The 26,707-nt window shown below is 37.1% G+C and overlaps 1 protein-coding gene across 14 annotated transcripts in view; it reads right to left on the minus strand.

Annotated features, from left to right (window-relative positions):
* The window catches only part of DST (dystonin), a 316,607-nt gene that overhangs the window by 31,872 nt on the left and 258,028 nt on the right, over nt 1–26,707 (minus strand). For all 14 annotated transcript variants that reach the window (XM_052809218.1, XM_052809204.1, XM_052809202.1 and 11 more), the window contains 16 exons: nt 24,194–24,313; nt 23,915–24,022; nt 21,972–22,190; nt 18,695–18,898; nt 15,593–15,824; nt 15,013–15,239; nt 14,186–14,308; nt 13,340–13,441; nt 11,241–11,342; nt 10,278–10,451; nt 9,315–9,470; nt 6,769–6,966; nt 6,130–6,258; nt 2,836–3,006; nt 1,324–1,479; nt 886–1,092 (listed from right to left, as the gene is read on the minus strand). In XM_052809218.1, coding sequence (XP_052665178.1) covers nt 886–1,092; nt 1,324–1,479; nt 2,836–3,006; nt 6,130–6,258; nt 6,769–6,966; nt 9,315–9,470; nt 10,278–10,451; nt 11,241–11,342; nt 13,340–13,441; nt 14,186–14,308; nt 15,013–15,239; nt 15,593–15,824; nt 18,695–18,898; nt 21,972–22,190; nt 23,915–24,022; nt 24,194–24,313 — 2,628 coding nt within the window. The remainder of the gene's footprint in view (nt 1–885; nt 1,093–1,323; nt 1,480–2,835; nt 3,007–6,129; nt 6,259–6,768; nt 6,967–9,314; nt 9,471–10,277; nt 10,452–11,240; nt 11,343–13,339; nt 13,442–14,185; nt 14,309–15,012; nt 15,240–15,592; nt 15,825–18,694; nt 18,899–21,971; nt 22,191–23,914; nt 24,023–24,193; nt 24,314–26,707) is intronic.

Here is a 26,707-nt window from a genome sequence, read left to right on the forward strand (position 1 = left end):
TCAGCTCTGTAAATGGATGTGGAGATGAAATCCATCTCATTGCAGAACTGCTGTGTACGTGAATGTACAAGAGAAACTGCTGGAAAATAAATAACATTTAACTGGCTTATGGCCTAATTTATTACTCAGAGAAGTTCTTACTCTTATGAGCTGAGTGGCAGTAGCAGTGAACATGGGCATGTGGTTTGGCTGTGAACATGACCAGATCTTGAATGGTCATGTTCACTTGAATAAAAAGAAGCTAGAACTTCCTACTGATGTTTAAACATGTTACATTCCTCTGACGCGTTTTGCATCTTATCATTTATGTTCCTCAGTGAGGGCAACATGAATCTAAGGAAACAAAAAAAAAGAATGCTCCCCGGTAAGGAAAGCTGTGTGAAAAAACTTCCCAGTTTTTTTAAGGAAATAGAGATATCTTACCACACAGAAGATATTGGACTAGTAACTAACATAAGAGATTGAGGAAGTGATGAGTATTAATCAGGGCACAACATAAACCCATGAAGAAAATACTAAGGAATACTCCCACAGATTAATGAAAGGGGTTCATCACATTCTTTAAAGTACAAGGGGTTGATGGTGAAACTTCTTTCTGAGGACAGATGGCACTAATATACATCTGGAAGCCATACTGTAACTTTCTTCTTTCAGACTATGCGGTATTGCAGACAGAAGTCACTGCTTGGGTTGAAAATGACGCTTTCACCTCACAAATGAAGTGCTTTATGATTGAATCACAGAAATTGCTCCACTAACTCAACAGTGTCTGTTACACTAAACCCAGACTTACTTGAAAGTGCTTTAAAGCACCATATTCTTCAAGAGTCTGGATGCAATTACAAGTAAGTTCAAAGAGTTCTACAACAGCTGTTGTCCGATTACCTGTTTGGCTCTTTTCCTTGCATCATCCAAAGCTCTTCCCCTTTCAACTAAGCGTTGAACTACTTTTTCCCATCGACTCTGTACACTAATCAGCAGATTCTTAATAAGGACAACATCCTGCTTCTGGCTGAAATATTTCAAATGGGTTCCAGTTTTGTCCAGCTCTATGATCTGATCTCGATGAGAATTCACTTCTGTGGCAAAAACCTTAGAAAAAAGGGAGAAAATTACTCTAAATACTACGTTGCTCAAGCACTGGGTAAACACTGAAAAAACCCAGTCTGATAAAGAATGATGTAGTGAGAAAGACTATAAAATGCAATTTTAAAACAAATTAAATGTTTCTCTGAGTGTCAGCATTACAGGGTTCATTTGGACATTGTTAAAGTATCTCCAGAGAGTGGGAGAAAAACATTACACATCTGTTTCTTTACATACCTTGTGTTCATCAATTTGAAACAAGACAGTGTCCAAGATAAGACTTGGTCGAGAAGCTGCAGTTAGAGTTTGCTCAGCCTGAGTAAGCCAATTGATGAAATCTTGAAGTGAGTTGTGGAACTCCATTGCTAAATTGAGGGCTTCTTCCAGTTTGGTCTGTAAAGATAGGTCATACTTTAATAGCAGCTGATACTGTGCAGGGGCTTCAGCCAAGTAAACCATTTTAGTTCAGCATTTTGGAGTAAAGCATTTTAGTTTAGTATTTTAAAACATTTTTCCAACTCAAAGTTTCTGAGTTTTAAAATAACAGCCTACATTTGAGCATATTAAAGGAGATGGATAGAAGAGTAACAGTAAAATTATGGGTAATAGATGAGTAGACAATAGAGCACCTAGTATCAAGATAAAATTTTCCACATTACAACATTACATTTTCTACTACTTAATCCTCATGGGACATATGGATTTATCAATTTCGATACAAACAGTAGAATCTCAGAAATCTAAGGTGGCAGCGCACTTGGAAGAGCCTTAAAGAGGTCATTAATTTATTCTCTTGCACTAAACAAAGAACAAGTTTGCCTAGACCACTTCTTTTTAATAAAGCCTAATTGTCATTTAAGTTGCCTGAACCAAGACTAATTTTGGATACAGAATTTTTGTTGATCATAAGACAGCAGTCAGAGATTTTCAAACAATTGTACTATTGGCCTAGCTGAGTACTCCAGCCTTACAGCTTCCTGCAAGAAGGTGCTCATATTGGGTATTAATTAGTTTGACATTCTGAAATAATAGTCACCTTAAGAGACACCAGCATTCCTACTTTAAAATATAACTAAGTTGTGAGTTAAATATTTGTGCTTTATACACATTAGGGCTGTACAGAGAGTTCCTCTGTTTGTAATTATTGATACTCTTCATTTTTGATTAAGGTAGAATAAATGGACTATACTTCGTGAAGGAATGAAAGCTAAACGAAATTAATAATAAGAAAACGTATGTTGCATGTCAGTGAAATCATGCTATTGATCTACATTAGAACAGAAGGTAGTCACTTGAAGTAAGTGGCACAAGGCCAAGTGTTTGGGAATTTTAAGAAAAAAAAAAATGGATAAAAGCCAGGAAAATTAAGGCAGCAATTCTGTACTGAGGAGGAGATAAACTTGAATGATCAAATAATGTTATTCACTCTTTCATGTCTACGATTACTGTAATAAAAACCAGAAAAGCCAAATCCTACCAAATGAGCATTATCAGTATCAGCTAATGTACTTCTATGGAACAGACTTGTGCCATGCTCACCCGCCCTCCCCACCCCAATTATGGATAATCAACTTCTTGAATCCCATTTTTTCCCAGTACTTTCTAAACATACCAATGAATTCTACATAACTGTCTCTACAATTGGTTTTAAATCTAAAAGATCAAGCAAGTATGCACGCATAAAAGGACTGAACATTAACATCCTTAAATACATGATTTACACTTCTATTTTTATGTAAAAACACATACTTTTCTTTCACTGAGCTTTGTTTGTACTGATTCCCATTTTTCTTTTAAGTTATTTATGTCCTGCTCAACATTTGTTTCAGCAGACTCTGGGCATCTTGCAAGCATCTGCTGGCCTTTCTGCATTAGACACTTATATGTCTCTTCTTTGGCTTCAAAGGCGGCACAAAGTTCCTAAACAAAGAAAGCACCAAAAAATAAGTCAGGTAGAAATTCAATACTCTTTACAAATGCTAGTATAATATTTATTCCTCCCCCAACATTTAGCGGGTATGATTAAGACTAATAAAGGAAACATGTAATTCATAAAAAGTCAAATGAGCAAAGGAAGGGCCCAATTCTTCAGGAAATGAGAACTTGTATTGACTGTCAGATGTTTTCGCCAAGATCCAAAGCTTGGCTAAGAAGGTACTATGCACTTATTGCACAAGATTTGCTACAACTTGGTTGGTTTAAAGTCCATCTGTAGCTGAAACACAAAAAGTGTCAGCATTATACAGTGTGCTGAAAGCCCAGACCTATCCAATACACCTTCAAAAGTGGGTGGGACAACTTGTGAGGTCTGCTCTATTGTACATCATCTCTGTTGTCTGTGTCTTCTTTCACTTGCCAGGCAAGAGCACTGAAGACATTTTACACATACAAAGAAAGCTTGAAGAATAACAGTGACAACTGTTTTACCTGCTAACTATTCTACTAACTATTCTCTTTTAACCATTTTAAAGATAAGGTGGCAAGAGCTCCCATACATCCCTCTGACTTAGAAGGGCATGTTCAATATTTGTAACAGACCATCCAAAATGTACCAACAAAATTGCTGCAGACTCCCAAACGAGGAACATCTTCCAGGAGGTGAGCAGTAAGTGGCTTGCAAATAGGAGGAAAAGAACTTTTTCCTCTGATTCCCAGGACAAGAGCCCAAACCCAACATTTTCTTTGGGTTAAGAGATACTGTACACAGGGTTGTACCTGATCACAGAGGAGGGCAAAGCAGGAAGCAGGTTCAGCCATGAGCTAAGATTTTAACAGGACAGAAAGCTTCCTTGCTTTCTTTCTGAGGGCTAAGAAAAGTGGTGTCACCTAGCCTCCTTCCTCCTATGTTCCCAACTTCCCTACACTATTTCTGGTTTCCATAACTCCCCAGAGCATCTTATTTTACTGCAGCACAAGAACCCCTCAGAAGTAAGCATAAGGAACGCAGAACAGGTGAAACACAGCAAAGCAGGAGTAGCCCCAAACACTGGGGCTGGGCTCAGTCTAAGACAGGGGCTGGGCTCAGTCTAAGACAGGGGCTCATCACAGTGGTTAATTCTGTAGTACAGTACCACTCTTAAGAGGGTAGGAGCAACTAAAGTTATTTTAAAGGAGGAACTGAGAAAAATGATTGTTTCAAGAGAAGGAGAGGGATGTTCTGAGCAGCACTGGGACAGCTGAAGAGGCCTCTTTTTAAGTCCCCTTGCTGCTGGTGTCCTGTAATGCCTCCTCCTATCTTTTGTTTTCCTGGAGCTGCCTTAGCTGGAAATGCTGCCCAATCTTAACTCCATTTGTGAACTGATTATGGTTGAGGGCTCTTTAATTCATATCTGTAGAAACAGACCTTAAGAAGATGGTTCATAACATTATTTCCAATGAGAAACAAATCAAAATATAGTGCAAAACTTTCTTCTCCAGCTTCATGTCACAAATTAACATGGTTTGTATCACTTAGGGGCAAGTTTGAATTTGGAACTTACGATAAATAATACTCAACAGGACAAGTGGCCTCAACATTTCAGAGAATTTACATATATCTGCACAGATTCACTGAGGTTTAATTAAACTGAAATCAAGTCCTATTTTTAAAGGGTTATATACATTAAAGGATAACAAGTCAATGTCTGCAGTTACATGACGGCCCACAGCATAGTATCAATCTGTTAAAACGTACATGTACAGTTAGGAAATGATTATACATACAGGGGACATTCACATTTGTTCCAACTGTAATACTACATTCAGTTTAAAGATTCTTTAAATAATCTATCTGTAAGTGCAAGAAGTATAGAAAATGGCTTGTTGATTTGCATAGTAAAAGAATGTACCAAAGAAAACCCTGAAATTTTCCAGGGAAAATTTTTTGGTTTTGATCTGACTTTAAGTCCAGGATGAAACACGGAAAAAGCTCCACTGAATCCCATGGAATTGTGATTATGCCCCACTCTCCTGGGGAGGGGGGAAGGCTTTTTTTGGCCTTATTTTTAATGTCTGTCTGTCTGCCTTTTTAAGACAAAAAGAGAAGGATTGGGGGAATTCAAAACCACAAGGTGTTTCTGTGTTTTGTCCTAGTTTCCCGTCATAACTGATTTTAAAACCGTAAATTATTTTCCTTCTCGAAAATAGTTACTGGTAAATTTTGGAGGAAAAAAAAGAAGAAAAAAAAAGTGCCCTGAATTGGTGGGCAATGACCTTTAGAATAACTCTGAAAAAAAATCTCATTTTTAAAGCTGTGACAGTGCAGCATTCTAATGGAAACTGTATCAGGCATATTCGAGTTCAAGGACAGTTCAGTAAATATCACTCTTACAATTGAGCCAGGAGATCAGGAGTTCAGATCACTGGGTTTCAGGTTATGTCCTGGCCTAAAAGCACAGCATGATTTTATATAAATGGAGCAGTACGAACCACCTTCCTTTGAGGTAAGAGATCAAGCTTAAGTGTCTTTTTTTAAAGCTCTATGGTTCTATGGGGGTGGAGAAATCCACAGAATGTTTCTTAAAGAGAAAGGAAGGGAAGGAAGGGAATAATTCAGGCATCCTGATCAGCTTGCCAATTCTAATTAAAGCAGAGTCTCTATATGAGCCAGTAGTCCTTATTACATCTGTGCTAACAATGTCAGCTTTGGTAGGTAAAGAATAAAGGATCGAGTCTCTTAATTCAAGGTCCAATGAATGTGGGTCACTTTTAGATTCATCTTTGTATCTTAGAAAAAGCGTAAACGTAGTTGTGGGAACGGAAGAGAAAAGAAGAATAGGAATCACTGAAAAATCTGTAAACACCTGCTTTTCTTTCTGAGAATAAGGATGCAAAGTTTTTTTTATTTGTCTGAACACTATTAATGGTTCAGTTTGGGGCATCTCTGAAATGACTACTTTCCCTAAACTAAAAATAACAGTGTTGTTTTGAAGGCTATTAAAATTTTTTAAGATCCTGTACAGACATTGCAATATAGAGAACGTGCTCTGTATTTACCATAAACGCTTTTGAAAGATAGTTAGTCCTGAAACGTAGTTTGCAAAACATTCTAATACTGATACTTACCATATGGGTATTAAGCTGCTCTTTTGCTGTTTCTGGTAAGCCGCCAACAGGTTTTGATGCCAACAGCTGACGTTCAGTGTCTGTCAGCCATTGCTGCATATCTTCAACTTCACCATGGAAACCTTGGGCCTAAATTATACCATATCATTTTAGAGCTTACTTAAATGTTGTCCATTCTAATACTAGCTCAGAGGCAGAAGTACACTAGCAACACATTTAATCAGATATTTACATTAATCAAAGGAAATGAAAGAAAAAGAAAACCAAAGGAAAAAAACAAACCAAACTTTACTCTAGGTCAATCCAATCTAAATGATAAAACCAAAACCAAAACCTATGGAAATCTTGAAAGCAGGCTAAATGAGCAACTGTGACATCAATGTTTTCCCTGAATAACATACCTATACAGAAATTTCTTGCTTTTAAAATATGTAGGCCAAAAGCTGAAGTCTCGATTCAGTGCTATAAAAGACAGTGGCCAGCTGCGGAAGATACAGCTGGATTCAAACTTTCTCCGAATTCAGGAGTGTCTGTGTTATGACTTTAATTTAGGCCAACTTCTAATACATGTATCTATGTATTTCATGTAAAAAACCACTTTTTTTGAGTTATCTCTTTATTTGATCATTTCCTGTTCACCTGGATCAAGGCACTGTCCAGCTGCTGTTTCCTTTGTTCTGTTTTTTCCAACAAGTTTTGCCAGTGCTGATTCAGAAGTTCCAACTTGCTCTGTAAATTACTTGCTTCTTCAACAGCACTTGATTGAATCAGGTCATTTCCTGCTTTCTTAACTGCTTCCACTGTAGACTGATGAGCTAAAACATCATTTTGTAGCACCTACAATTGTAACACAGCATGTATGACTGGCCTTGTTGATAAGTTATTGGATGAAGGTAATTACAGTGACTGAGCTAGTTCTAATCCAGTGACAAGGCAATAGTTTAATATTAGCACAGGTATTAGCAATTAAAGCTAATAACTAAGGTCTCTTCAGTCAAAAGCAGTAACAGACCATTCTGCCAAAATGCTGCATTTTATTTTTATACCTTGGAAAAAATAATATATTCCTTCTGAATACATATATTTCTTTCTGAAATTATGAAAGGTTTCTGGTACTGCTAGTTAAGAATTATTTCTTCACTTTCCTTAATTTACTACATACTTTAATAGGATTTTTCTTTGGTTTTGAGGGTAAGGTGTGAAAACTGTATTATATATAGTAGTACCAATTGCTTGTGGAGCAGTAGTCTAAGAGAGTAGAGAGAGGAACAAGAATACTATGTGCCTGCTGTGCCATACAACAACCTGACTGCCATGACATCTCATTATGCATTTCAGGTCTACAGCTCGTTTTCCCGTTATGTCAAGCTACCAGGACACTTCAGCTGTGCTAAAAGCTGGGAAATGATTGTAATACTAACACCACAAGAACTCCTTCCATCTTGTTGAAAACCTGTTATCACCAACCACAGTAAAGCCATAAAAGGCAAAAGTACATTTGGGAAAAGGATGCTGTTTTCAGACAGATTTGGAAAAAAAAAAAAAGCTTTAAAATACCAGATATAAAGAACAAGAAAAGAGAATATGCAAAATTGTTGGAAAAATGAAATGTACTCTAAGAAATTCAAGTTTATGAGTGCTGTCTTGCATGGGGTCTGGTTCAAACTCACCTCCCTCAAAATGCTAGTATATGGAAAAATTTAAAGCTAAATACAAAGGAGCTTTTAAATAAACTATATAGAGCGCTTGATGAAACAGCAAGTCACAAGTAGCCCTTATATACAAAAACATGCATTACATTTGCTTTAATTCTTCTAAGCTAAGCACTGGAAGATATTCGTTATTTTATTTTCCTAACAGAGTGAAAAAAAGGGATATTCAAAGAAGCAGATGCATCTTCTTCCTTCCTTCCTGCTGAGGCTCACTAAGAACAAGGTCTATTCTTTCCAAAGTTATTCAAGAGATGGATGTTTTTCCAGGCTACCACAGGATGCACTACTGTGTGAACTTTCTAACCTATAAATTATGTTTTATGAAAAGGAAGTAGATTTGTTCATGTGTTTGCTGAACTCCTTCAGCACTGAAGGTAGACGAAGTCATAAACAATGTCTGGATGCTTCTTCAGTAGTAAACCACTTCTGTTTGATAAGAATAGAAAAGGTTCATGGAGTGGAAGCTGTATTTGTAAATTTTTTTTTTTTTTTGAAGGGCCTGTTTCTAACAGTAGTTACACAGGGCATGTAGATGTTTTACGCTGCTCAAGTTCCAGCTGACCACACAAAAGGCTTCAGAAGCTGCAAAGCTACATTAACACAAACAATGAAAATGCCTTAATTATCTATGTATTGTCAATTTCAATCCATTCTAAGTCCCAAACTGACTCTGAGCACTTTTTACATCACATGCAGGCCAAAAATTACATGGCAGATTTAAAGGAGAGGATTTATGAGGCTGGTTTGAAATCTTCAGGCCTAGAAAGAACACATCATCATAAACAGCACTGAGTCTCACAAAGAGCTAGAGAAGATCTCTTGCTCCTGAGATACTCTTCAAAATAAAGGCACAATGGAAGTATTCTTCCATGGGCTCCAAAGTCACGATAATCAGTAAAAATAATAAAACAAAAAATAAAAAATTAACCCTACATCGTATGTATCAGAGAGAAAGATAGGGGCATGGATACCCCGAAAGTTTGCTGAGACTTTCAGAGAAGCATTCTCCATGTTAGTTGGACCCAAATGAGATAAAATTTTGCAGAATTCAGAACCACAAATCACTATTTTCTGAGAAGAAACAAGAACGAAAGATGCGCAATGGTCACATGCATTTTGTGAGACCTGGCCTAAACAGAACTAACCAAGAAGTTTATTGCTTCGGGGTGAGTAGCATGTTCAATAACTTTTGAGTTCCCTTGGTCAAATGAAGGTGAATGAAGGTGGAGACTAGGGTAAGCTGCTCTTTTTGGCAAAAACCTACGCCACTTGCATGGCATATGCAAGGAAGGAAGGAATATGGAGGAGTAAGAGGAAAGATATTAGTTACTCCAAGCCTGCATTTCAGCTACAACTTGCATCTTGAAAATCGCTATAGAGAATTATTTATCAGTGCTAAGTTTTACTACAAGACTCATCACTAAGATAAACATCAAAAGAACATTTCAGTTAATATTCATTATAATTACATACATGATGTTTGGCAAGTTCAATTTCAATAGCCTTGGGGTCTCCACCAACAGGTTTCTGTTCATTCAGCAAGTCTTCTGTATGCGTCAGCCACGTCAGTAACTCATCCAGGGCATGCTGGAACTGGCCCAAGGCTAACAAGGCACCTTCCAGCTTGTGCTAAGCAAAAATAAAATTAACAATAAAATGGTTTCACAATGCTATTGAATTGGCTTATACTACCATTAGTCACCGTAATCCAGAGCAGAGTCCATGCATGACAGCATAAAAACCAGGGGGAAACAGTTATCCAACACAAGCAACTACTTTATAATTAGAGCTGAGTTACCAATTCCCTTGTAAAGCCTTACATTGAAGGCTTAAATTCCTGACCTTCGAAGACCCCATGTAACCGAAGCAAAGCTTGAAAGTTTTCTCATCACAGATATGACAGTAGTTTTTCATCACTTAAAATATAATTTCAATATAAATGCAATTTGGTGCATGATCTTTTTAAAACCTCTTCTTTGTTGTGAAATGATTAAATTTAGAAAAAAAAACACTTCAAAGAACTGCATCGTTAAATCTCTCTTTCACTTTGATAATTTAATGAAAGAGTACTGAAACAGTTTAGTATTAAGTTGTTTGGTTTTTTTTTTTAAAAAAACCCAGCAGTTAGTATTAGTTTTGCACATAGAAACATGTTTTCAGCTGCTACTTAGGATGTCATCAAATAACCAAAATGAAGTAACAATGATTCGACATGGCACTGCTGACAGAGGAAGTGACAAAAACATACTGCTAAGGGTTTAAAAATCATAAAAACAACTCATTAAATTGTAAAATTCAAATTCTATTTTATATAGCTCTGTAATTTCCAAACTAAAAGGAGTAAATGTGTAAACTGATACGAACATCATACATAATAAAAAGCTTTACTCAAAAATCTAAGTCATGAATAAAGCCCCCACCTTCAAGTTTATTTACCTGTCTATTTATAATTTTTTCTTCTAGGCTGTCCCACATTAGTTTGAGCTCTGAGAGAGGGTCTTGAACAGTGTGCTTGTCACTCTCCTCTGTTACCTTCTTCAGCAATAGTTCTGCCTGATGGTTCAGTCTTTCCATTTCTATCTGCTGCTGATAAGCTTCTGTCTTAAATTGCTATGGTAAACAGAAGAAGAATACAAATAAATATAACACAAGTAATGATCTTCTTGAATATAGCATAGTACAGCAGTATTTACAATACTAATGTCAACTTTCATAAATTTGGGGGTTTTGTCAAAATGCATGTAAGACACTGATAATCCAGACAGTCTCAGCTGACTGAAAATATGCAACAATGTCTTACTATTCTAGCAGGTATCGCTAACTGTGACCAGAGGATGACAAAGATGCCCAATAGGAAAGCATTCTCGTATAATATCCCTGGTCTGTAAAAAAGGCAGAATGTATCCTGAGTAACTTCTAGCTCTTGTGATTGTGATAATGTAATAACTTTAACCTTTAAACAGAATTATTCTTCAGAAAAGCTGAAAAGCAAATTTTCTTTAGTAGAACACCCTCTTGTACATTCAACTTGGGCAGCAGTCTGAACATAGCTTGCATACGTGTGTTCTTCTGAAATACGTAAGATCATGATTCATTTGAAGTTACATCATAAAATAGATAAACAACCTGCCCACAACCAAAAAAAAAGTAAAAGTGAGCAACAAACCCAAGGACATTCCCTGATCATTATACATCCCTGGTTTTTATATATAGCGTAACAGGCTACTATTTAAACGTTTAAAATGAAAAGTTTGTAGTGAAATGTTATTTGAAATTTTCATACAGATTTTTACTAGAAATTGAAAATTGCTTTTGACTCTTGAAAAATACAGCAAAATACTAAACACAGAAAAATGCAGACAGTTGAAAATATAAATGAAATAAATTGCTAGTTCATACCTTAAGTTCCTCGGTTTGCTGCTTCACTGTCTCCAGATCTGTTCCAACTGGGGACATAGATGCTAACTTGCTGCCAGCAATGTCTACCCAATCAAATATTGCCTGAAAATCACAGTATGAAACTGAAGCGTGAGCAGAGAAATAATGTCATCTTTGAAAGTTGTATTAAGATATCAGAACTTTTTACAGTATTGCTGTGCTCTTTGAAAGAAAACAGCTTTCTTCAGTGAAACCCAGGTTTCTTTGCAATACAAGGGATCAAATATTAACTAAAATATTCCATGTAATGGTTAAAAGAATGTACATACTGCAAGACTGAACTTCTATTAGCAGTAAAATTCTGCCATTACTATTCATGATCTCTACTGCTTGAGCAAAATCAGCAATTTTTATGAATACCCTGAAAGGTAAATAAAAGACAAACTCTGTTTGGCAGTCCTTTGGAGCAAAGATGGAAGTCGGTAGCTGAATGATGACACACTTTAAATGATGACTAGAAACAAACTTCTTTTGAAGGATAATGTTATCTGTGTAACGAACACGGTACATGACCCATTTAGTACATGTTAGATAGTGAAGGGCCGTAACTAAACTTCACTGAATCTCCATCGGATAATGCATTTATAACTCTAAAAAACAAATGAAGTCTCCCCAGTTCTGAGGCTTTGTGGGTACTTCTTTTGCTCCTGATGTAATGCAGAACAACCTCAAGAATACTCCACTTGCAGATTGAGAACAGCTTTATCAATCTGGGTAATTGCATATGAGAAAAAACACCTCTGCTAGGCCCTTTTCCTCCTGCCCGCTATCTGTGATTCATTACAGAGAAAGGCTTAGGATGGCTTGTTGGAGCTGCCCACTGCTACACAGCTCCTTGAGAAAAGGAGAACTACGCCCAACAAGCTCAACAGGATAGGCAGCTGCAGCTAACAATCTGCCCACAATACTTTTCATATTGTCTACTGAAATGAGCATAAGAAGTCATTTAAATACAGCTCTTTCACAAAGTAACAAGCTTGTAGTGTGTACAAGGTACAGCCACAGGAAATACAAAGCACTTGCACCAATGGCAATGTTCCTAATGTAACCCTACAAGTCAAGCTCTGCGCAATATCTACATAAGAGAGCTTGGAGAAAAATACATAGTGAGGATGTGCTGGAAGACAAGCATGTTGCATTATTTTTAAGGAGTGTTCTGCTGCTTGATCTGCACTGAACGCACAAGCAACTGCCCTCAGTGTCACGGGAAACTCTGATTTTAAAGATTTGATCAAACAAGAAAGACAAAATTCCACTGAGCAAAAAGATAGTTTCACAAAGTCTGACCACGTTTGGAATCTTTTCAAATGTTTCAATCTTCTAGCCATCAATGACAAAAGATGAGGCATGCCACACAGCCAAAATGTGCAAAAACCAAAATAAAATACAGCATATACAGAGAAAGGTATCTTAAAAAAAACTGCTGGAAAATTTACATAGAGATTTAAAAAGTGAATCGTCATCTGAAGTATTGTGATTGGATAAGTTACACTAAGAATTAATATAATGGTTCAGTAACATTATGTCAGTAATATTTTTTGCTTAAAATATTCAAACTTAAATATTTGACTTATAAAAAAAGGTGGAATAAAACTGAAGTTCTTTCACTGTCATCCACTGAAAGAAAATAGCAGCAAGTGAGTATATGAACCTGTATTCTGTTCCTTTCAGATCATGTAAATGTGTCACAACTTCAACTTGCCTATCATATGAAGTACTGACTATCACAGGAAAAAGTGAGCCAGATTACTGTGAATTTGTGTGGTATCAAAAAACCTCTGCTCTTATCAGTAAACAAAGGGACATTAATTTCAAGTCTAAATGTAGTGCAATATATGAACAACTACATGAGGAAAACAACCCAACAGATTTATTCTTTAATGCAAAAAACCCACAAACCAACCAACCCCGAGAAAAAAGACCTGCCTACTGAAGAAAACAGTCACTATAATCAGAGTGATACATTACTTGTCACCTACCCAATTATGTGACTTTTTTTACTACAACCACAGGAAAGTCTATTGACTCAAGATTGGCTTAGGTATATCACACCATCTTACCTGCAGTCCATCTTGGTACTGAACAGCTGCCTGCATAGCTTCAACAAGCTTATCCACCCGTTCTTTCCACGTTTTGTTTAAGGCATCCCAGGCAGAATTCAGCTGCAAGCAAGTGCAATTTACTCCAATGGACAAAAGAAATTACTGCTGTATGATGTGCATTCACTAATTACGTGCTGATCAATAACACCAATAAACTAAGCATGAAGAGTTCTTATTCACTCCATATTAAAACTCTTGTTCTCCCTATCACTGCATAGTTAGTTTCCTTCAGAATACACTAGAGGTACTGGATTTACAAAAGCTGTAAGCTTCAATACTGATTATAGAATTTTTAATAAACATTGGGATTGTAGTTAATATGGGAAATAATATTATTAAATAATTTGGAGTTGCATCGTTATAAAAAGGTAGCTTAAAAGAAATGTACATTGCTGAACGTTGGAGAAATTAAAAGTACTCTGTAGTCATCCAAACAGGATTGTCCCAGTTAAGATGTCTCACTTGGCATAAACCAGATATATCTGAAATTTATTCTAGCATTACTTCTGCAAAAAGTAGCCATCTACTGTATTAATCTGTGAGTATTTTTTACAAAAAACCTTTCTGTCTTTTACAAAAATTTTAACGCACAAATCGATAAAATAAAATTGCCTGTACATTTTAATCTGAGTCAAGATTCATTTACCTGAAAAGCAAACTTTACTATAACATAAAAGCTTCAGGGATATTTTACTTTCGCCACAAAATTTTTATTTTCAAAATTTGTTGGGGGCAGGGGGATATACCTATTTCAGCTGAACAAGCATCTAACTTATCAGATTTTAGCATCTGCATTTCCCATACCTCATCTATACTCTTGTTGACAATAGGTTTGTCAGGCTCTCCACAAGCAGTTCTAAGTTCAGAGCCAAGGCTCACAACTGTTTCTAGTTCTTCTTGTAGTCCATCAATTTCTTCTTTAGCAGCCTACAAAGAGAAAAAAATCCAACACTGCTAATACTAAATTTAATAATCTATGTACAGCTTGCTTTCAAGATAGAACACGGCAGGATTCCACCTTTGTTTTCTTTAAAGTCACTTGGACTTACAATTGGATGCTTAAAATATAAGCAGCCCTTTGCAGTGTCAGAGTGAAATCAACTGACATCAGTCTAAATTACAGCAATGGCTTATCATGTCATTTTGCATGAGATGGAAAAAATAAACAGGAAGTTTTAAATTGGATTTCTTTAATCAGAGTGTTTTCTTTTTCAGAGGTTATCATTCAACCTTCAAATCTTTAACTATCAGCATAAATAATTACAGGCTTAGAGCATAATACACAGAGCACAATACACCTGTACACCTTTCATTTAGATGTTACGTATTACTCAGGGAATCTAAAGTATGTATGACTTCTAAAAGTCTCAGTGCCATGCTTATTATATACATGTTTATAAACAGATATGTAAATATAATGACAAGCACATGTTGCATGCTCATTGCAATTAAGCACTGATACATGTTATTTACCACAGACTCTCGATATATCATTATAGTAAATTTCTATACAATTATTCCTCTTGGTCTCTAAAAAAAAAAATTCTCCTGTGGTATTTCATAGTAATTCTGTCTTTTCTCTGCATACTGTAAATAAAATACTTCAAGTCAACAAAATACTTTCTACTGACCTCAGCCGCTTCTTGCTGTTGCTTGACTACAGATGGGTCAACTCCAGGTCCCTCCAGTTCTCGAATGAAGTCTTGAGTATCTTTAATAGTAGCTACAAGAGCCATATGATCACACCAAAACTTTTCAGCTAGTTCCATTACATCCAACAATTTGGCCTCCCTTTCCTCAGTCAAGGTCTGGATGTCTTCCCAAATGAGGACCATTTGGTCTAATTTATCTTGAACAGCTAAACAACAAAGGAACTAGATTACTACCTTGGCAAACAATTCTTGGCCATAAATCTCTCTATAGTTCTACAGCAGAAACATATGTGTGCATTTTAAAATTTAGACTCTAAAACTGTTTCTTTACAGGACTCCTTATAATATTAAGTGGAAAAAACCAACATGGCCTTTAAAAATAAAACAAAGGTCATATCCATGATGAAATTATTTTCAATGAATGCTTTGCTTTTATTAAATCTTTAGCAGCTTTTTCAGGAGAACACAATCCCCAGATTAGTGGTCACCAGAAATAAAGATTTTTAAATGCTGCAGCTTGCTGCATTTCCACTACATGAAACTTTCCTCAGTCTACTACCTTTAGCGGATATATCCTTATCAGCTCCTTCTGAGCGAGCAATCATTTCCTCCCCTCTTTGTTTAAGCGTCTCATACACTGGCTGAAGTTTTTCCAGATCCACTGACACGTTCTTATTTTCACTGATTTGCTCTTTAATCTTCTCAACCTCTGCTGAGATCGAAGGTGGCTGCCTCAGACGTTCAACTATGCGTTTCAGACTCTCCAGAGTTGGATCTATCTTGTCATGAAACTGGGAGGGTGGTAAAGGACAGAAAGAAGTGGCAGAGAAATTAAAAAAAAAAACAACTGAAAAATGGCACCTGAAATTCTCTTGGAAAAAGGTCCTTTAAAATTAACATATTTAACATCTCTATCCAATAGATATATGTGTCATTTGCAATATCCCCCTCGTGGCTCTTCCCCTCTTTTAATACCTAAATTACAAAAACAACCTTGCAAAATGGTACTTCCTCTCAGATTTAAGAATTTTACTGTGAAGTCTGAGTTTAGTCCTAAGGCACTCCATCTGAAGATATGATACATATGGCAGAATCTACTTGCATATAGTCCTGCATAATTCATACAGTAGTTTGTACCTTATTTTGGAGAGCCATGGCTTTCTGATTTCATCATTTTAGAAAGATATTTACCTTAATATTAAATACATACATTTTCATATCAGGACCAACATACTGGCATACAAGCACTGATTAGGATTTGATATGTAAGGTCATTCAAAAAGACGTTTGTTAGCATCCAGATGGTGCTTGTTAGTGCAGTAAAGGTACGTTACTTTCTACAACTAAAAGCACACAGCAGTGTGTATTATGTTCACCCACATTTCAATGAGCCCAGGTAGGTGCCCAGAAACTCAATTACAGCTATGTTAACACGGTTCATCCTTTGGTACAGGTCCAAAGTTAGCCTTTACTATATGCATTTGGATCCAGAGAGATTCTTAAAAATATCTCACCACCATGGCCCTTTCAAATTACAGAAATTAATTAATTGTAGGTGCATTTAATGATCCTCCAGGACCTACAAAAAGCACTCTTGACTACACTTGAGAAAGGTGCTAGAAAGACCACAGCAAAACAAGATCACCTTATGTGAACAAATAGCTACATCCTTTCTATTCAAAGGAATACAGGCAATACAAATGTAATTACTTTTTCCCACTATACAACCCACTTCAAATCAGACTCTGTGACTAATGTTGTGGACTCAGTGTTTTTGTTATAAGTGTGAATACCATACAAGCCAGCAAAACGTGTTATGAAGGGCAAGTAGCCTTCCCACATTCAAGACTTCCAAAAAACTGACCGTGGCAACAAAACCTTACAAAAAGTGATAAAACCTGAAATTAAATTGGCAATATTCAGGTCTAATTTTAGGACATATATATTATATTTTTAAGTTGTCAGTACATTCAGCGTGCCTCCTTGTACGGGTACTTCAATGAATGAGACAATGTGTTTTAGAACTTAAAAGGAAGAAAATGCAAGTCAGTACAACCTCTCATTCTGGCTATAGGTTATGTCCTGCCTTTGATACAAAATGCAATTTAATATAATTTAAAACCTGAAGAGTTAAATAATTATTCTTCCAGGACTGTCTAGACAAACATTGACACAGACATCATAGTACAGAGCTCTGATAATATATATTTACGTATCTTAATAAAAAAAAGGACATTCTATAAAATTACGTTCTGGGCATTACAATATTTTGCTTTTCTGTTTGCATATACATTTATGTATATAAAATGAACCTTAAAGTTTTGCATAAATAATTGAGTGTGTTCTCAACATCTGATTATATTCTAGCTGTTATCAAAGAATGCATTTTTATTCCTGCTTTCTGTACTTAGCTAGTCCAACACGTTAATGTCTACCACATACAAAGCAGGGACTCGAATACTAAGTAAATGTCTTGATTTTCAAATGTGCAGCTCCAAACAGGGGGAGGATCGACCATTTATGATAAAGAAAAACACTGAATCTAAATAATCAGGCATCTTTCACAGGCGTGAATAAGGAAGGTGTCTAGAACGATTGAAAGTATAATATAATGTCTATGAACAGTTCAAAAGCAGGATGATATCTGATGTCACTTTTTTCCTCAGGTTCTTAAACTCAGTCTGCAGGGGCTAGGAATATGACAAGTACAATGACCTATGACAAAAATTATTTAGAATACAGACTTGATGAGAACTTTAAGGTGTATTTCTTTATTTAGTATTTTAGACCTGAGCAGAATATAGCACTTAATTTCCACCGAACAGAGAAAAAGGGGAATTTCCTATTAAAAACAGCAGTATAGAAAAAAAGTATTTTTAGTCAGGTGTTTGCATGGGTTCACGCACACAGTTTTACTGAGTTCTTTTATGAATTTGGGGTTGAGTAAAAGAATTTCAGTTTGGGTTTGATGACAATTAACCCAATATTTAAAAGTCTCTAGAATGTGACACCTAACAATACTCTATCGAGGCTCACTGCATAGGCTGAGGAACCCGAGATACGAAGCTTTTGTGGACTTGATCTGAATTTTATACTTATGATGACATTTTGTGAGGTCTAACTTTGCTCGCAATACTTCTATGTAACAGTTCAAGCATATCTTACATTAAGTTCTTGTGGGTCTGCAACAAAGAGCAAACGCTATTACCACTACTAAACTCCCCTCTAGCTCCATTGGTAACAGACTGTAACTAAGGCTGTCAAGTTCTAGATATAACTATACTCAAGTTAACTGATCAACAGTGACATCCATATACAAACAAAGCATCAGCTAGTAACAGACCAGCAAGAGAAAATGGAATAAAGTGAAAATAAAATCCCACATTTTTAGACCAAATATTCCTTTTTTTACTTCAAAATTAAGCAGCAGTAACATTTTTCAACTGCAGAAGTAATAATACTGACCAATATATAAAATTATAACCCCTCAAGAAATAGAAAAATCAATGCCATAAGCAATGATAGGGACATTCACAGGCCATTAGGTTGAAAAATCCAGATAAAACAGCAGTTTAGTCTTGATATATACATGTAAGATGACAATGTCTGTGTATCTTTCCATTTGAATGAATCCAATTATACTTTAAACTTAAATTGATACCTGGGTACACTGAGAAATGGCTTCATCCAGTGCCAGTGCTCGCTTTTTGACATCTTCCTTAATTTTACTGTAAAGGGTGTCAGCTGCCACGTATTTCTCTTGGATAGAAAAACCTTCTCCTGGGCTCAGCTCCAGTAACTGAGGCCCAGTTTTATTCATCTTATCTATATGAGGCTTGTGCTCAGCGATCAGCTCACGCAGTTGCTATAACAAACGAAACAACTTATCAGTTTCTTATGCTTGCAGCACCATATTACAGCTGTCCACACTTCTAACACATCCAGCTGGCAAGAAATTCCAAACAAATACCCTTCGTCCTAATGTAAAGCACAAATAATATCAAATAAAGTTAATGACTGCTCTGCCAGTGATTGCTCCCATTCCAACACAAGAGCTATCCAGGCATGAAACATCATAATTAGGGACTCACTGGAAAGGTCTGTGCAACACTGTTGTAGGACGTATGATTACAGGTAAAATATAAGATGCTAACCATGCATATGATACTGGCAACAGACATTCCCCATCATATTTAGTACCTATGACAGAAATGGCAACAATATTCTAGACATGTGCATAACACCACCATGTATATACTTTTCATGTTGGTATTTGTCACTTGCCCCAAAGCCTTTCATTGAAGAACATCACAGGAAGAGCTACTGGCATTGCAAGATTATTAATTCAAATTATTCTTGATTTAAGAAGAGGAAACTAGCACAAGGAAGGGTCAAAGAAATCTGTGAAAAGGACAAGGAAGACTGATCAGTAGAGACCTACCAACCTAGTTTTGCAGTCTCCCCTCTGCCCACAAGACCCCTCTGTCTTCCCAACAGCACTATTACTTAACTGACACAAAGTTTAACAAGTAATTAGCACGTAAATTAAATTTCATCTCAGCTGTCTACTCCCTCTCGTCATCCACTCCCAAAGTAAGTCAAACTGTGCAGAAGACTCTGCAGAGGCTTGTGGAAGTGAAAGGTCACAAGGTGTCTTCCAACTTGCCAAAGGATTTTGGTTTAGTTTACTTGCACCCGTAGATCTGACAAAAGGGAAAGTTTTTTTGTGGGAGTAGCCTGATCCTTCCATCCGGTTTTATTTATTTTCTCAGCTCATCCCTCCCTTTTCAGAAAAATCTCACCATCTGGTGAGGTACTGTCCCTCTCGGTGCTGTGAACTCCACATGTTTCTATCCCATAGCCCCTGTGCAAGCATATGAGGCACATGCTCTGTTCCTCCCAGTTCAGAGTTTGTTTACATTAATGAAGACATAGAAAAGGGCCTCTATCAGTCTCAGTGTAAATAAATCGTCTTCTCTTCCACTAAGGTCTTTCCCTTAAAAAGAAATCTTGACACTGGCTTGCTTACTTGCTCCTTCCCACAAGAGGAGAGGTTGAGAAGATTGAAAAGACAGTGACCCTGACTTTCCACAGTCCCCTGATGACAAAATAGCAATGAAAATACAACCCCCCCTGATTCTAGCTACTTACTGAGAATGTAACTCAATTCGTATACCTTGCAACAAGAAAAACAACATTTATTAGCAGAGAGGAGGACAAGGTGAAACTAAGAACAGATTGAAAGTTTTTAGAAAATTATTTTGTGTGCTTTATTTTTGTGCACAAATAGATGATTTGACACAAGGCCACATGCGTGCGCGTTTCTGGGTCCAAACCTTATGCTAGTACTCTGCCCACAGCTCAGTTCAAACCAAATTGACTGCATGTTACTCACACGGAATCAACTCTATGAATTCCATGACTTGGAACAAAGACAGTCATCAGTAAATACATCAGAACAGAAATGTAAAGTGAATATAGAAAACTGTTTTCAATTCACATTCAGAACCTTTTTTTTTTATTATTTAATAGAACAACAAATGATTTGGTCTTCTCCATGATCTATTGGATAAACAATTCCAGTAAACAAGTATTTCACATCAGATTACATGTTAAAATTGCCTGACATTAATCTTCTATTTAACAAACAAATCTCAGCTAATGGCATAGCCCAGGGAAAATGCAAAAACAGAAGCTCATCTGAAGGGCCTCTCATGCAAGCAGAGTGATTAAAGCAGATGAGGAACAATCCTGTAAGTAAAGCAAGCATGATTTGGTTCACGGTGACTAATCAAGATAGTTTGTAAAGCTCATGTTATATAGCTGGTCTTAATAGAGCATGTTTGTTCATTGTGGACATAACAGGGAGACAAATGAGTGAACCCAGTGTTGACCAGTACATAAGAGTGGCGCATCTTCATTAAGTGGTCTCAGAGTAAAGACTTTGAAGCTAGGGTTCATCCCATCCAACTTGAATCACTTAATTGAGGCAGCTCAAATAAAAAACCTAGTTACTCTATGTTCAGTAGGGAGAGATGGGTATCTCCAGTACTCATACAGGCTTTGCATGTGCCAAAACATGCAGATTTTAACCTTGGTGAGATACATCTGATTCCACGTGATACTAGCAGCCATTTATGAAACATACTAATTTTTATCCCAGCTGATTATTCCTCCATCTGAAGAAACCCCATATGGTGGCCAGCCTACAACACTGTTGCCTCTATTTTGTGATGTTATGGTAAACAATTATTTCTTTTAATTATTACAGGACAAACATACTTGACGTGAGAAATGATTATGGGATTGGGTAGAACCCAAGCAATCAATTCTTGGCCCTCTAATTGTCCATCTTCCTGGCTCAGCTAAGTTTAGTTCCACTGATACCAACAAAACAAAAGCCAATTTTTTTACACGTACATAAGATCAACATATGTGTATATTTGTATACAGACTATACACAAAGGCAGTATTTCACTTTCAGCATGCTGACAGCAGGTACTCCAGTTCTTTAGATAGTCATGTTACACCTTCTTTTGTTTCTTGCTACAATATTCCATGTCTGTTCTTTTTGTTTATGGGTTTGGTTTGTTCTAATACTGACATTAATGTGTACTTTTAAATATACTTCTTAACTATTAACTTTAGTGTGCTCAGTTCTCTCACTACAATGGCAATTTTTTCCCCTTTAGCCCTCTTTTATGTTTATAGATTGTTTGCTGCCTTCCCCAGAGAATCTTGTTTGCATGCACTGTTTGGGAAACAGTAGAGGCATGATTGAAAATGTATTTATTTTGTATTATTATTTTAAATAATTCTTTTTTCAACAGAAGCATAACTGTCTGGGTTTTCAGCATTTAGCAGAGTACTCCACAGTTCTAAGAAGAATACTACTTGGCTTTTGACACTTTGTTTTTCAAAACTGGCAAAATGCTTACCCTATGCTCTTCTTGTTGTTGCTTTAAAGTTTCATATTCAAGGGCTGGCGCAGGAAGCCGAGAGATGACTGTTTCTGTTTCAATTAACCATGGCCAAAACTCTTCATAGGTCTCCCAGAACTGGTTAACCAGAGACTGAGCCCGTTCCAGCTGGAGGTTTCTCTCAGAGTTCATTTGACAGACTGCATCATATTTCTGTAAGAGGCTTTCCATTTTTTTCTGTAAAATAATATTAACAAAAAATCGCAATGCATGTTTTTCCACATGTCTATTACCTTAATTTCTAAGCAATCTTTGATAATTATAGCACTAAACCACAGTGAACCAAATTTTAGTTTTGATAATGTTTCTACAGTATCAGTGTTTAAGGTAGACAGAATCAATATTGTGGGAGATCAGAATTTGGCAGAGTACTTTCAAAGTAATTATAGCATATTTAATGATATTGATATTTACAAATAACACTTTATCCATAGGGCTTCCAAATATTGATATTTACAAATAACACTTTATTCATAGGGCTTCCAGTCAAGCTGCAAATGATTTGACTGCAGATCTTAGCCCCACTTCCTTACTGAAGACACTTATCTTCAAGGACACTTGGCAGAAACTAAGTTTTCCACAGCATTTCTGAATCAAAGCATCATGAACAATACATAAAAGACTTTTTTTTTTTTTAATCTGGCAAGAGAAGAGGGTATACTGCTGTGCTTATAGCTTACAAACTTGCAACAGAAACCACAAAACATTATTTTCCACATTAGCATACATTAATTAATGAGGATATTTTACGATTAATAATATGATAGAATTACAAGGTTTAAACATTACAAAATCTACTGTATTTGGGCATGTGATAACAGAAGAAAGCATCAACTAGCTATACATTTTTCCTGTGGAAGACTGCCCATGTTATCATTTTTATGAAATATTATATGCAACAATGCACATAAATGCTAGCCTTGGAAAAACTAGACGTATAAGCAAGCCATTGAATGTGAAGTAAAGAATCTTCTTTGGCAGAACAAGCTATCCTTTTGTTTGTTATGTCTTGCATGTAAATTAAGTATAGAGATGCTATCCAAAGGACAAAACATAGCCCAACAGATATACAGTATTTTTGACAAATACAAATATTTAATAGAGACTCACATAAAACTGCTCTCCCTTATGACTACAGTTTCATAGACAGAACATCTAATCTATTTTAAATTCACTTAAGACCAAATCAAATTTATTCAGAGATCCTGCAGCAGACCACGATTAGTGAAGTATTGTTGTTGAAGGAGGGTGGTCATTGGAAGGACTAAATTTACACAACATATCCAGCCTCACTGTAATTTAGCAAAAAACCCCCAACTAACCCATTCTTAAATACCAACATGAAAAATCTGTCTGTATATATATACAGCCCTAACATCAGGCTGTGTGTGTGTGTAATAAACAAAGGCATAAGAATGCCTTTCATGGGCTGTGTTAGTCAACAAAATGGAATAATCTTGGCAAGCAAGGTCTACATTGAAATCAGCAGAAATGAAAGAGGTGCACAGCCATGGAATCCAGCACACATGCCCAGAGCGCCACTGACCCAAGAGAACTGGGGAAGATAAACAGCCAGATTCCACACACACCATCCCAGATGACTAATACCTGTTCACTCAACCGTCTGTTGGCTAAAATACTATTTACCATGGATAAAGATGATAAATGGGGCTCCAAATTAGTGTCAGGCAACGAAACAAGTACAGTGTTTGCTCTTTGAACGTCCTGAAGGAAGGAGAGTGATACGCAACAGCATTTCTTCTAGTATTACAATCCTCTGACTAGAAGTGGCTGTAATTAATGCTTTTTCATTAGTATTTAAAAGAAGACACTATAGGAATCCTTCTACTTATATATGGTCTGCATATCTACTGCTGTAGCTGAAATTTAAGGAACTTTACCTTCATGGTCTCCTTCTCTTCTTCAGTGCATGTGTTCATAATCTTATCCCCAGATTTAACAAGTTCATCTATAGCATCTTTGTGCCTCAAAATCTCCATGGTAAAAGCCTTGAAACACAATAAAAATTGGTCAGAAAAAAACCCCAGAGTACATGGAGCAAAAACTATTTTTGAAGTGCATTATGATGGACTGAAAATTAAATCATGCCAGTACATTTTCTAAATGGAGAGTGTGCCGGCCAATAATTAACATGACAGTTGGAAATGCATTTCTTTTACCTTTTGAACTTGTAGCTGAGCTGTGGTCTGGTCTTGCTCAAGCCTAATATCACCTAGAGACATCAGTTTCTTTTCTGTTTCTGCAATCCAGGCAAATTCAGCATCAGCTGCCTGATCAAACTAAATGAGGGAGACATGAATTAGTTCAGCAGTTCTATAAACATGAAATTAGAATGACTGTTTGAAAAATTTTAAAGAAGATTAAAAAGCATACTTTTGAATTGTTAGAAAGATAGCGGCTCACTTTCCATATGAGGTTTTTATATAAATGAAATACAAAGCCCAAAATGGTTCTGAGGGATTGTAATACAAGCAGATTAATTCATAAGCGTGACAAAGCAACAGAAGCAAATACATTTTTTCGAAGCCTACAGCTCTCTAACAGACGTAAGAAAATAAAGTGTTATAAGTCCAGAATTTCAACTAGACTGTTTATTTTCATTATATTCTACTTTCACGTCTCTTCCATCTCTATGTTTATTATTACTGCTAGTGTTGCAATTATCCTAAGAAATAGTTGTTTGATGTTATCCTTTTAAGATTAAGAGCTGCTTTGGTATTAAATGACAAAGGCAAACCAATCACAATTCAACTAAATCAGTGGAAAAACCTCACTGAATTCAGAGAAGACAGGATTTCATCCGAAACTAGACCTTGGATTAAATGCAAAAATTCTCTGGGGCATTTGGGTGCAGCCAGTCCTTTTCCTAAAAGATTAACTTTTGACTACCATTAGTCAACACTTAAATGTTTCAGAAATTACCTCAAAGCACTAAAGTAATGAGAGTATTTAAAGGATCTATTTCCTACTACTTTGTGAAGGAGACCATGAGATCCTGAAAAGAAGTACATGGGGATCTAATTCTTCTGAAAGGTAAGACCAAATTTAAAAAAAAAGTCATACATTCCCTCTTCAGCTCAAGCTTATAGGCATGTATCTTAGCACACACACATTGCAGTACTCACAACATGGGCAGCTTTGAGCTTAAGCCACAGAGAAATATTAGATGGGATGATCAGATGCACAAAATGGTCACCATAAAAGCTACTAATCATAGAATCATAGAATCATTTTGGTTGGAAAAGACCTTCAAGATCATCAAGTCCAACCATTAACCATGCCTCCTAAACCATGCCCTGGAGTACCCTGTCCACTCGCTTTTTGAATAGCTCCAGGGATGGTGACTCAACCACTTCCCTGGGCAGCCCATTCCAATGTTTGACAACCCTCTCAGTAAAAAAATTTTTCCTAATATCTAACCTAAATCTCCCTTGCCTCAACTTGAGGCCATTTCCTCTTGTCCTATCTCCAGACACCTGACAGAAGAGACCAACACCCACCTCACCACAACCCCCTTTCAGGTAGTTGTAGAGAGCGATAAGGTCTCCCCTCAGCCTCCTCTTTTCTAGACTGAACAACCCCAGATCCTTCAGCCGCTCCTCATAAGACTTGTGCTCAAGGCCCCTCACCAACTTGGTTGCCCTTCTCTGGACACGCTCAAGCAGCTCAATGTCTTTCCTGTAGTGAGGGGCCCAAAACTGAACACAGCACTCGAGGTGCGGCCTCACCAGTGCCAAGTACAGGGGAACAACCACCTCCCTGTTCCTGCTGGCCACACTGTTCCTGATACAGGCTAGGATGCCGTTGGCCTTCTTGGCCACCTGGGCACACTGCTGGCTCATATTCAGCCGGCTGTCAACCAGCACGCCCAGGTCTTTCTCTGCTGGGCAGCTTTCCAGCCACTCTTCCCCAAGCCTGTAGCACTGCATGGGGTTGCCGTGACCGAAGTGCAGGACCCGGCACTTGGCCTTGTTGAACTTCATACGATTGGCCTCAGCCCATCGATCCAGCCTGTCCAGATCTCTCTGTAGAGCCTCCCTACCCTCAAGCAGATCGACCCTGCCTCCCAACTTGGTGTCGTCTGCAAACTTGCTGAGGGTGCACTCAATCCCCTCATCCAAATCATCAATAAAGATATTAAACAGAACAGGGCCCAACACTGAGCCCTGGGGAACACCACTCGTGACCCGCCGCCAACTGGATTTCACCCCATTCACCACAACCCTCTGGGCTCGGCCATCCAGCCAGTTTTTCACCCAGTGAATAGTGCACTTATCCAGGCCACATGACGCCAGCTTCTCAAGGAGTATGCCATGAGAGACAGTGTCAAAGGCCTTGCTGAACATTAATATGGCTCTGAGTTATTGTGAAAGTCTATCAGGACATTTTAGGTCAGAACCTCCTACTTGTGTTGTTGATACCCACACTTTCCTCAGAAGTCTCTTTCTGACCACTCTCAGTCCCTCATCTTTAAATTTGCTGGTCTGTGCCTTTGTGCTTGTAGACCATGACAGCCCTGCTCCTATAACGTAGCTGGAGCTCAGTTTAGCCACAATAAATGAGTCTTGTCTTAGTGCTTAATCATGAGTCACACAAAAGCAAAAGAAGCGGTTCTGAGATTTTATTCTTAGTCAAACTTTTTCAGCCTTTATATCTATTTGTTACATGAAAAA

The sequence above is a fragment of the Harpia harpyja genome, chromosome 15, assembly GCF_026419915.1.
Source record: "Harpia harpyja isolate bHarHar1 chromosome 15, bHarHar1 primary haplotype, whole genome shotgun sequence".
NCBI classification, from domain to species: Eukaryota; Metazoa; Chordata; class Aves; order Accipitriformes; family Accipitridae; genus Harpia; species Harpia harpyja.